The following is a 12,923-nucleotide window of genomic DNA, read 5'->3' on the forward strand; positions in this document are numbered from 1 at the left end:
CAAAGGTCTTGATAGCAGATCAGCCAAGGGTGGATTTAGAGGCAATGGAGTTAGAGGAAAGGGTGCTGCTGCATCAAATTGCTTTCAGGCATCAAGCCTAGGAATTTCCTGTGGAGATGGAGACACATCTTGAGGGGCTGCTGGTGGTTGCTGCGTATGAGACCTCTGAAGGAAAATCAAAGTCATAAGACAGAGCTTGCAAATGAGGTTGATTGGCACCTGAATCATACCTCTGTCCTAACATTTCTCGTAGACTGAAATGCCAAGATAACAGTGATCACAAAAAGCAGAATCATTTATTTTTATTTGCAGTTTTGTATAGTGCGAACTTGACCCAAATCGGGTATCAGAGCGCTTTACATAGCACCAGTTACATTACATTCATTCTTTTAAGGCATGGGGAGATTAAGTGATTTGCCCAGAATCACAGGACGTTCAGCGTCATTGTCCAGTTCCCCAGATTCGAGGTCGACTGCCCTAGCTGTTAGGCCAACTCCTCTCCCCATTTGATCCGACTTTGTAACGAAACATAAGATAATTTGAATGATGCACTGGTTGCTGACAATTTTGACAGTAGACTGGCAAATAGGTACACTCCTCCTCTGTGTCCTAGTATTTCATTTTTACTTGTCCAGGATTGTAAGCAGCCATATAGGGGTCATCTGTGTCAGATTTTTCATATGCTTCCGTTTACAGGAGCTTGTTGGGTGGTTGAGGAGGAATTTTACTAGGTTAAGTATGTTCTAGTAAAATAGCAGAAGGATGCTACTCCTTCCCTGGTCAAGCGTTGATTGGTCTACCATCAACATGTCTACCATCTTTGTGGACATCATCCTCAATGAGGCTGTCAATTGGTAGTCATTGGAGGGGCAGTGAACAGGGCTAATGTAGATCAGGGGTCCATCGTTGTTGGGCTGGTAGTTGATATTGTTGTGTTTGACAGGTTTGCCAATAATGGAGGCTTCCTCAATAGTGGTTTCAGCCTACCCATCTGTGGTATCATCAATGATGGATCATCGACAGGGACTGACGACGGAAAGAAGTGTCCCTACTACTCTATTGGTAATTAAGCCATTGATGGAGAGGCAATCAATGATGGAATCTACTTTTCCTTCTTTACATCAAGAGATGCAAATGGTGGCATAGATGTAAAGACTTCACTTTTTTGGTTCACACTCAGTCAAATGATTAATGGGATAGAAAGGCCTTTTCAGGACCTTTTTGTCTATTTTGCCCGGGAGCTCATATGAGGTGCAGGCCAAGCCTTCTGATGAATGTGCCTTTTTTGGAGGTATGGTGATCTCCAAGTGGTGCTAGTCTGCATTTCTTTAGCCTGCACAGGAGGGGTGCTTGACACTGATTCTTACCCAGAAGGAGAGTGTGTGTCAGCATCCTTTCATTTATGTAGGCATCAGGAGTCTTTCCTCACAGTCGCTAAGGGTTTTGGCTGAGAATGTCCTTCAAATTTTACATTCTTTTGATTTCTGACCATGATGCAGGTAATAGATGTGCATCTTGTGTCAACATTAGAAAAGACCCTCAATTAGCCACATGAATCACATGCTAGGTCAAGGCTCTTTTTAGATTATGTTTCCATTTCAGAAATCATGTTTGAATCAAATCCAAAGGGAGTGGTAGAAGACCTCAACACACACTACATAGGGATAAGTTAAGTCCGATGTTATTAAAGTGAAAAACACACTCTGAAGAGAATTAGTTATGTTTATATCCTCCTTTCTGTCCAATTCATGATGGGTAGACACCATTTTCAAAAATGGGTCATTTCCTGATTTCTTTCTCTACAAAAGGAGCTCCACTGAGTTGTCCAGTTTTGTCGCAATTGTTCCTCTATCACTGCTCGCTCACTGGACTCCATGGATTCTGAGTCCTGCTACCATTCTATGCTACTATTCTATGCATGTTACTCTGTTGCTTGGCCAGCAGTTTTTCTCCTCCCATTTTCTGGAGCAGTTCCACACTTCTTGTTCCAATCTGGCATCCACGTCTGCCTCTAGAAGTAAACAACCTTATCTTCGCGCAAAGAGGACTCTGCAAGCGTCACCCAGAAGACCAGCTCTTGACATCTACGTTCTAACCACATTCCAACCCGCTAGTAACTTCCAATTTACTATTAACATCTTCTGAAAGATTTGCTGGTGATCAAAAAATGTTTGCTCTATTCCATAACCCGCAGGAAAGACAAACTGAAGAAGCCCTTGTTTTATCATATTTAAACTGGAACTCTGCTAATTTGATCCTTCCTTTAGTTTAACCAAATTACCCATTACTGTCTCTGTGAGTAAATAAAGGAAAGGAAGTCACATACTTTTTGTCAGGATAATGATTTAATGAGCTTAAAAAGGGCCATCAAGAATTGTTGAGTAACATACTCGCATTTATTCGTTTAGTAGTGAACATTGGGTTGCCTCAAGAGAAAAGAGTAGAATTATTTTACTAAGGTCTATGAAGTAACTCAATTGATGCACTGGTGCAGGTAGAAGAACCGCCTATTAAGTGTGAAGAGCTTACACAGTTGGTAATGTAGTTAGATCATCATCTGAATGGATGGTGTTCTGAAAAAGGTAAGGCATGGACAGAAAGGTTGGTAGTACATCCATTTTTATAGGAAAATAAAAACACAGAACTTAATCTACCCATTCAATTAGGCAATGTTAAAGTCCCCTCTCAAAGAAGAAAGAAAAAAGAAGACATATTCATAACTTATGTCTGTTTTGTGGCTGATCTGGTCATTTTGTTTACGAGAGAAAGAATAAACCTAACAGCTTACAAAGACCAGACCTGATATAAAAACTAAGGGACTGATTTAAATGTTGTTGGAGAGCGAACACCTTCACAATGGCAACGGAGCTCCCTCCCGACCACTATTATTGTCGGCCTGTCCAATTTAGACATAGTGGATGCTCCTTCATCTTTGCAGTGGTCAAACCTCTTAGATGGCTCGACTGAGTAAGGGCCGACGGATGTTTGGCTATATGTTCACCTACCTAACTTAGGTTAATTTAAAGCCCAACTGTTAATAAAAAGATAATACAAATATTTTTTCAAAATTACAATAGTTATGGTTGATCCAGTGCTCACATAGGTGAACAAAGTGAAAATGTGAGTAACAAGTTCGAAACTGGATCACAATCAAGAGGAAGACTATTCACTCCTTCAGCTATATCTAGTTTGGGGTCAATGGGTAGGGTCTATATAGGTCTGTAGTCAAAGGAGTCTAGACCTTGGTTTTATTGGAAGGTCATCATCAGGACAGAATGTTACACACCAGGTATCTTGCTCGGGTCAAGTTGCTGCGATGGAAAAATCAATCCACAAGGACAGGGACCTCTATAAATTCGTACCCCAGAAATGAATCCTTGAGTATTGCTGGTGGCAGCCAGTTCTTCAATCAGCTGATTTTCTTATATATATAAAACTGAATTGCAACATTTCCAGCTGGATGCTGTGCATTGTGAACTGTACATTTTCGAAAAGCAAAGGGCGGCGTGCTGATAGCAGGTCTGCATAGATTAATTCAAAGAGCAAGGTATGCACGGCGTGGCAACTGCACGTGCTGACTGGGAGAGTTCCCCTGATGAGAATCGGACTGGAAGACTGATTGAATTCCCTCATTACTCACTTGTTACACATTTTTGCATTTTGTTTTTATATGGAAGCTTACTACTGTGATTAAATATTTTTTTGTTATTTGTATTTTCATCTGTGGATAGAAGTAACATCCATAAGAAAATAGATTTTTTTTTTTAACAAGACTAGATTCTCATGAAAAAAATCCAATTTGACCTGCCTATGTTTTTTGGTACACCTAATTTAGATGGGCAGACATACAGTCGATTTTCATTGGCGCCAGGAAAAACATGATGGTAAGGGGCAATGGAAAGTGCTCAACGCCTCCTCACCATCGAAGCAAACAAGCAAAGATGGGGGCATTGTTTTTTTTTATTTGGAAAGCCCGCTTTTGGATTTTCTTTTTGAAAAAAAAAAAGAAATTACAGGTTTGCCATACAGCTCCATCATGTTGACTGAGTCATCCATCAAACTTACAATGCATTGACAGGAACTGACTGCCATGACGGCAGTTTGTGCCAGTACTAGAATGTTCACTGGGCTGAAGGGTCAAACAGAAGAAAGGGCCAACACTGCTTCTATTCTTTGGAGAATGGAGGATGAGGACATTGAACAGAACAGACTTCCAAGTCCAGGCCTAAAATCAGCCTGGAGAGTCTCACGAAATGAACACTTTTCTAGACTTGACTTGCATTAGTTAATCTCAGATCCATTCAGAAGCATGGAGAAAATGGAAGATCTAAGACTGGTCTGCAGTTATTGCTTCAGCAGGTAGTACGGCTGGTAGAGGTGAATTCAGGTTTCCTAAGGGCGCGCACTGGTTAAAAAGGGGTCACTTCTGTTCTTTGTTTAATTGTGTGGAGTCTATGCCTGGCAAATCTAAGAATGCTGTACTTTCCAGGAAATTTGCTTGGTCATAACAACAGAACAGTATCCAGCACTGTTCTACCAAAATCCTTGAATTTTCTATATAAAAACACTGAGATTGTCACCTAGCAGTTATGAGAATTTAATACAATTATTCAGGCAAAACTCTGGCATTAGTAGCGGTAAATTTGTGTTTTTATAGAGCAGTCCATACCCGAAACCTGGCGAGGCATCATCGAGCTAAATATGTGGAAGAAATATTTGTCTGCACAAGGAAAAAAGACTTTGAGAGAATATTAAGATCAGGAGAACCTCATTGAGACCTATTTACCAGTCGAGTGGTGGTGAGTCTATCCCTGTTCAGATACATATATGAGAACAAAGCATACAACCAAAATATTTCAACAGCTCTTTGGAGAGCAATCATCTGAGCCATGCTAGACAGAACTAGTCCCCATTCTGTGCATTAAGTGAATGTCTCTATCTGTGTACATTACAGGCGTGTCTGCTTGTCACAGTTAAGGAAGATGGCTTCCTACTAAGTAGGCACTTAAGTATGACCTCTCATACCTCTGTATGGCGCTGATGCAGGGCATTGTACTCTTTCTTCATTTCCGACTCCCGCTCTTCCAGACGAGTAACTGAAAGAAAGAACTCCATGAGACTAGGCAAAAGTAGGTTTAAACACAACCCACCAAATTAATCACATGTCTATGATATTACTCTCCTTCAGTGCAATTCTGCAAAAAAATACTTTTCATCAACACAAGGAACACTTCTATAATAATAGTGGTGTGTAAGTTAATAAAGTTATTACTAGATAACTGCACAAAGGATGAAGTGACTGGTCTGATGATTGGTGAGTGATGACAGTAATATAACAGAACAATACAAATGATACTGTACAATATTGTCATATGGCTCATATTTATGTATGTGTTTAGGAGATAGCAGATTCTTGTAGTGGCAGGTGGGCTTTGAGAGCAGAATTAAATGAATTAAGTGAAGTGACTAATACAGATCAACTGGAAGCAATTTCCAAAAGTAGGGCCCCAGTAATTCAAGGAATGTGAACTTCAATTTAACATAGGGAGGTTTTGGTAGAACCTGGCTGATGGTATGTTGCTAGTATGGACAGTTAGGGAAGGATTTATTCAGTGATGAGAAGATAAAAGGGTGAAGGACTACAAGTAGAATGTTGAAATAGTAGTGTTTGATAAGGACTAGTGCAGGGATCAGTGACTTGCTAACATGGAAGGGAATGTCGGAGTGGCTTTTATGTTGATTTGAAACATGGTACCTGGCTACCCTGGCCCTAGTGGCCATGAATGATTCCTGGTACATGCCGGGGTTCAAGAGCGCAGTGAGATTTCTGGCTGAAGAAGATGGGGTTTTTGTGTGACGTATACATAGGTTTAGATAAAGAGGCAGGTGACATGCCGGCGGGTAACTAGAATATCTCTCTGTATGATAAATTCAGCATTTTCTCGCCATCAACTACACAATTCAAATATTACAATTTCCAACTAGGACCCTTGTTATCATTTATAGGCTGGCAACACATATGCAGTAAAAACTCACCCTGGAACAAATTACATCTGTGTTTTGTTACCGCTTAGTTTTGCACCTGATTTACTTGTTTGCACAGAGTAACCAGGCAAAATGTGCAAAAGAATTTAGTACCCATTTAGCGGTCATTGCTGCATTTAGTGCTCTCTGTTAATCCTACAGAGGCATGACAATTAACATTCAACTCTAAATCAGAGCTACTCTTCAGGTGTAAAATCTGCTCCACTCTTTTTTATATTGCATCACCTCAACTTGTGGTGACAAACTGTCTACATTCACAAGATTTATAGGTAACTCACTTCACTTTCAAAAGCCCATACAAAACGAACTCTATGTTATTTTCAATTGGTATTCTGTTAATATAGAACAGTGGTTCTTAACCTATGGTCCAGTGACCTCTGGGGGTCCGCAAACCCTACTCAGGGGGTCTGTGACTGCAGAGAAAATTAAATAATATTTGCAGATTAATAAAGTGTAGATAAATAAAGGAGAAAAATGCACAAATAAAAATATTTGAACTTTCTGTAATTGTTAAGGAATTTGAAATTGGTGGCTACAAATTAAGTAAGTATAATCAGATTGATTCACAGGAGCAGTGCAAGTGCCTCAAACACAAAATACTATGGACGATAAGTGATTTCAATTGAAGTTAGACAAACTCTAACCTTCTGATTAAAATGCAATTATTTTTATATATATATATATGTTGGTGAATTAAATACATTTTTCATTTGTGTATTTGTTTGATGAATGCTTGTTTCTGTATTTTTTGTGTGCCTTGTTTTGCTGTTCAAATCATCGGAAATTGTCATGCTGGGGTCCCTGGCTTCCATTAATGAATCTGTGGGTGGTCCCCGGATTCCAATGATGATTGAGTGGGGGTCACCAGGTTCCAGTAATTATTCTGTGGGGTCCACAGAAGTCAAAGGTTTAAGAAACACTGATCTACAACGCAATACAAAATATATTGTTGCTCTTTAGACTGCTCTTTAATTGAATATAATTTTTTTACAGATGTAGTTCAGATACTTTATAGATTTATGAAGAGTGTAGCCTGGTATTTCCTCAAGGTTTCATATCCGTTATATTTTGAGACACCTCAAAGTCCCGATCTTAGGATTGTGCGTTACATCTTCCAGCAGTCTAGTAGTGACTTTGAATGTAGTGCTTTTGTGTGCAGACTCTTATTGCTTTGTGTATGCTTGGTAATTCAGTAACAAAAAAAATGGGTCAACAGGGTACATGATCACCCACCCACCCTAGACACTCAAAAAGAAAATATATACACAGACATCACCAGAGTAAGACATGATTTCTGGAAAAGAGACACAGACACCAGGATGTGGTGTCATGGGTATTTCATCAGAGTGACAGAAAGTACGATAGTGATAGCTGTTAGGAATGATAGCAAACACAAGATAATGGACAGAGTACTGAATTTTTCAACCACTCACCCCCAGTCAATAGATCTGGGTTTAATCCCTTGTTCTTTTGTTCACAATGCCACCTCGGTTTGGACCCAGTCATATGCAAATCATTCTTGACTCTCCTCTTCATGGGAACAGTCCAGCCCAAACTGCCAGGCAGGTCCTCAGAGGACCGGAAACAAGCAACCTGGAACCCTTTAGAGGGTATCCTCCCTCATCAGCCAGGCTAGATTGTGGATAAGGCCATGCCCAGATGTGGGTCCCTTGCTTGCTGTTCCACTGGATATAAGATAGCCTGGCTGATGCTCCATTGACGTCTCTCACTGTCAATGGAGGCTACAGACTGTAGCTGCTCTTATGGCATGAGAGTATCTCATTACCACATTGGATAGGGGCTGCTGTGACCCACACTATAATACCATATTGGTGGTTTTCATATACAAGAGAATCTGATAAAGAAGGGTGGTGGATTACAAGAGGACTGAATAGTACGAAGAGGGGCAGCACACAGAGTCGACGCCCTGCTTACAAGCACATTTAGTTGAAGTTTGTGACTATTTAAAGGCAGAGCTTATTGAGACAAAGGGGTAGCATCCCAACCAAAATTTACATACATACAGGTCTGTGTATTCTATAAAATGTGACTTAACGTCAGTTCAACCATTTCATTAAATATCAAGTCGGCCATAACTTCTGTCCATAAGGCTCAGCAATCTATTATGCCTCCTGGGCATAGATAATTAACTCTGCTTCGTCAAGCACTAACAACTCATTTCATATAAGCGAGGGTGAACCAAATTAGTTCCTAGGAAACCTTACTGCCTTGGTGTTTGAGTATGTATCAGGTGATCCTTACGAACGAGACGTAAAGAGAATTCAGGATTCATTTAGCACTATGTAGAGTGGCTGCTCCGATTCCCAAACAAGAATACTATCAGTGGGGAAGTTCTTCTTATCTACTGCTTTGCCCACTTATGAACTATAGAAAGAAACATAGCCCTATATACCAGACAACCAAATTGAATAACTAGAGCCAAACATATTTCAGTTAAATGAAATCTCATATGAGCCTTTTGAGGGAGCTTGATTTAATTTCTATACAAATTCAGTGATACATTTGGGAATGATGCTTCTATCTGAAAAAGAACTGAAGGGTGAAATGAAGTATTTTTTTTTACAGCTTAATATAGCAAGAACTTGGCCCAAAGACAGTGCAGAGCTTTACATGCGCACCGGATTATATGATACTTTTTTCAGGTATGGGTAGATTAAGTGATTTGCCCAGAATCGCAGGATATTGAGCCAAGATCAGGAAAATGGGTCTGCGTTCCAAAATCGGCAGCTCTGACTGTTTGGCCACATCTCCTCCCTGTGCTATCAAAAGCACTTGTACTATCATTAGGTGGATGCAACAGAGCACTACAGATAGAGAATTATGCTTCCTTTTGGGATTTCAATCAGTGGAGTGAAGAGAACTTAATTTTCAACACAAAGCTCCTATAGAAACACTAGGAAACAAAATTAATTATCTACAAGGGTATCTCATGGAGCACTAAGGAGATGACCTTTGCGTACATAACTGTATTTAAAGTTGTTTCATTGGAACGGCACTCCTTTAGACGGTAGTGCTTCTAGCACCTTGCAAAGGTTGACGATGGGGATGAGGCATCTTCCCGCTTGACCACAAGCCTCTGTGGCAGGGCTGGGAGGACAGACTTCCTTGCCATCTTAAACACAAAACACTAGCCCTTACCATGAACATGTTGGCTTGTACAAGAGACAAGCCCAACCACGTAATGAGCATCCACAGCCACAGAGCATGGCTGTGAAGTGCAATAACTAACACTCTGAGTGGCCAAATGGCGACCACATGCCTCCATCCCGAAGACACAGTTGCTGGACAAACACTTATATACAAAGCTGCCACACTCAATCCGGTTTCTCTGCAAGAGGAGGGAGATACAACACATTCTCCAGTTTTCTCTGCTTCTTTGCTGCAGCTTGGGAAACCCAATTATCTGTCAGAGCAGTCTCCTGGCAGAATGCTTATCACAAAACTGGAAATGAACATCAGACTACTCTACCCCTTTGTATTGTTTTCAATTAAAGATTGAATTTTAGCCAGTCTGCTGCACCACTTTTATTTGGTCCTGACTGAAGGATTTGGGAAGAAACTAGAAGAAGAACCCAGTACACCTTTTCATTTGCTTCATGTTAAATTCCTTTCACAAGTGACCCATGCTAGTTTGGGATTTCACAACTAGCCACGTTGGGCCATGGATACTAGCCACTCCAAGGTAGTATTTATGGCCCGCTCCCCCTCAAGTTCTCCTCAAATAATTTTGTTTGGTTCACATTTCAACATTCATCTCTGTGAAGCATCCCAAAGGAGGCCCTGTTTTTGCTATGACAAACTACAATTTGAATCCTGGTGAAAGCAGTAATTTTCAACTTTGCTAATAGAACCCTCTCTACCTTCTGTCCAGCTGATTATATATTCATTTTATACAACGGGACCCAGGTCTCCAGGATGCAGAATGCATGTAGGGAAACAATCCCTGACTTTGAGGCAGTGTGTACTCTATAAAGCGGTGTGCTAAAAGGAATCTACTACACAAGAATTATTTTTTAAACAGATTTCTATCATGAAAAAACAACAATAGTTCATCGTTAATGTAAAGACTGCCAAAACAACCTTTGAGAAGCAAATGGTCATCAAGAATGGACAAATGTAGTACAGTTACATAAGCTGGTGCAGTGAAAAAAAAAAACAGGTATCAGGCTCTTCAGGGGGCATCATGCTTCTCTTCACCCCAAACTTAACAGATCAGGTCGTCAAGCTAATAAAAATCTCATCAAGTAGTTAGTGCCCATTGTGGTGATTCTCTTGTATGAAACATAGCAGAGGAATGGGTTGCAAGTCCATGAATCTTTGTGGGGAGTATTCCTGACACACACACAGCAATCTTTCCCATCAAAGCTGAATGACTGATCCTGTGCCATCATGGATACACTGAAGAGCGATACGGGGGGTGCCCACTGATGTCACACTGTAAACCTGGAGGCATTCAAGAATTGTGAGCTAAGACCACTAATTGGGGAGGAAAGAGGGTAGATGTAATCTGTGTCACAAAATCGATCAATGCCCATTCGGAACCAGGAGACTGTCTATCAAATGAAAATTTCTAACATAGAGAACGCGATTTCTAAAACCTAGTGACAGGAAGCCCTGTGGGTCATATAAAGCTGAGAGTGAGTTACCTATAGGGATCAGATCATCAAAAGAGAATGATGGTCCACTTTACAATTTTTGAAATGAAAGCAGGCTGGGTAATGTGAAATATAAAATACAATATGAAAATGCAGTTAATTTGATGAAAAGTTTGAAAAACCATGCACTAGACGATCTAATGGGGACACAACTCTTATAAACAAGGGGGTCATATCGAATACCTGGGAGATGGCTTTCTGTATTAAAAAAATTAATATGAAGTGTTATGGATTATGGAGAAGGACTGAAACAGATGATCCAACAGACACATATGGAGAGGGAAGGCAGTGATAACATGAAATGATTTCAAGATGGTCTGTTAGACACCACACAAGACTACAACAAAGAGTGACTTCTCTTTTAATAATCATCTCCTACACACTGAAATATTATGAAGAGAGCCTTCACTTACAAACAACAAAATCTCATTGGATGTTATGTTGTATGACCTGCATGTTAAATATAAGGGTCTGTTGGAGTGTTATAAATCCAATGCTCTCCCACAAAACCCACAAAGCAATGTGGTGCCATAATGAAGAAGAAAGGGGCGCTACTACCTTCAACACCAGCACTGCGAATATCTATCAGCTTTTTTGCTGTCACAGTGACCACTAATAAGCGTTCAAACCATGTAACAGTACAGTATGACAGTGTAGGAAAGGGTGCAAGTATGATATTTACTAGACGCTTACTCACTTTGGTCTGCATAGTTTTTGGCCTTGAGCTCCATCTGCCGGGACTGAAGCTCCAGGGTTTCCACCAGAATTTGTAAGTCCTTCTTCTCTTGTTCCAGTGCATCTTCAAACTCAATGAACTTCTACGATAGAATCATTGAAAAACAGAGCGTCAATAAAACAGCCTTTATGCAAGCAATTATTTACAGATAATGTGTACCAAATATAAAACATTATTTCATTGACTATGTGTGCAAATAGTAGTTAGGGGGAAGTCTCTGATCAAGAATAGAAAACTCTTCTTCCCTCTGCTGGCCCAAAACACTGCTAAAACAGGCACAGAAATTGAGTCTTATTTGCTTATCACATTTATGATGTTTGTGAATAATGATCTTTTTATTTGTTCATTTATATGGTTGCTATTGCCATAGCTGTGTCTAGATTGGAGAAATTGTCCCATTTTCCATTCCATCATTTAGTTACATTTTCAGTTTATATGAGTTTACCTTTGCCAAAATATGAATAGACACATTTTATACTATTATGGAAAGCCGCAAACCTCTGCAAATCTCTATTTCCCGAACAGAGACAACCATATCAATGCTAAGACTGCTACAATGAGCACCAAGTGCACAGTACTCAAAGCTTTTTCGATTGTATGAACTTTCATAGGAGACTAGGATTTTCCTATTAGCCCACTGCAATTTAAGAGCCATATACTAGCACCCACCTACTTTTGCCCTCATTACCAGTTGCCAAGAGTGGTATTAAGTGGTGGGATAGTGCTCTAGGCTAGTTATACCTTTACAGTGTCTAACGCCCGTAATTATCAGGCCCAAAGATATTAGATCCATCAGCGGAGTGGTGGGCGCTGCAGGCAATTACAGTGCCTAGCCCCCACCAATTTGCATATTTCACCATGGAGCAGCAGGAGAACCTACCCCAAGCAGAATGAAATGAACACCTCCATTTCAACCTCTAGAGCCTCCTTCTGCCAGCCCACAGGCAAGATAAATAACCCCAGAGCATTTACCCACTGTTCCACTACAGGGATTTGGCCTGTTGTTTCCCCCAGAAGGGGGAAAGTTTGTAATTGGACCCACTATTACCAGGTAGTCATGTTATTACCCTTTCCAGGGGAAAACACTTGTAACCCCGCTAACTCACAAGAAGATCTGGGGCAGAATTTTTAAGTACAGAGCAGGTATTTCCACACAGATTTAACAGGGAACTCAGAATGAGGATTTTACTCATGATTAAGGCACTTCTTCGGCACAAAAAGGATTTGCCTTCAGAAAATAAGAAGTACTTTTGTCAAAGTTGTTATCTGATGACACATCATGCATGTATTTGTACAAGTCAACTATATATCTTGGAACATTTCAGAAGTCTCCTGTAGTTCACTCTGGTATCAATGACCCTCTGCTGCTGACTAATTCTGTTTTTTGGGGTAATCGTCTCTATAATCCAAACGTTGTTGTCCTGATAAAGGCTCCATTCTTTCTACTTATGGGGCTGAAACACTGT

General features: G+C 40.3%; 1 protein-coding gene across 3 annotated transcripts in view; it reads right to left on the bottom strand.

Annotated features, from left to right (window-relative positions):
- The window catches only part of MAPK8IP3 (mitogen-activated protein kinase 8 interacting protein 3), a 597,532-nt gene that overhangs the window by 408,922 nt on the left and 175,687 nt on the right, over positions 1-12,923 (bottom strand). For all 3 annotated transcript variants that reach the window (XM_085628367.1, XM_085628364.1, XM_085628366.1), the window contains exons 2-3: positions 11,419-11,539; positions 5,026-5,096 (exon numbers count right to left, since the gene is read on the bottom strand). In XM_085628367.1, coding sequence (XP_085484493.1) covers positions 5,026-5,096; positions 11,419-11,539 — 192 coding nt within the window. The remainder of the gene's footprint in view (positions 1-5,025; positions 5,097-11,418; positions 11,540-12,923) is intronic.

This window comes from Triturus cristatus, chromosome 10, assembly GCF_964204655.1.
Source record: "Triturus cristatus chromosome 10, aTriCri1.1, whole genome shotgun sequence".
Lineage (NCBI taxonomy): Eukaryota > Metazoa > Chordata > Amphibia > Caudata > Salamandridae > Triturus > Triturus cristatus.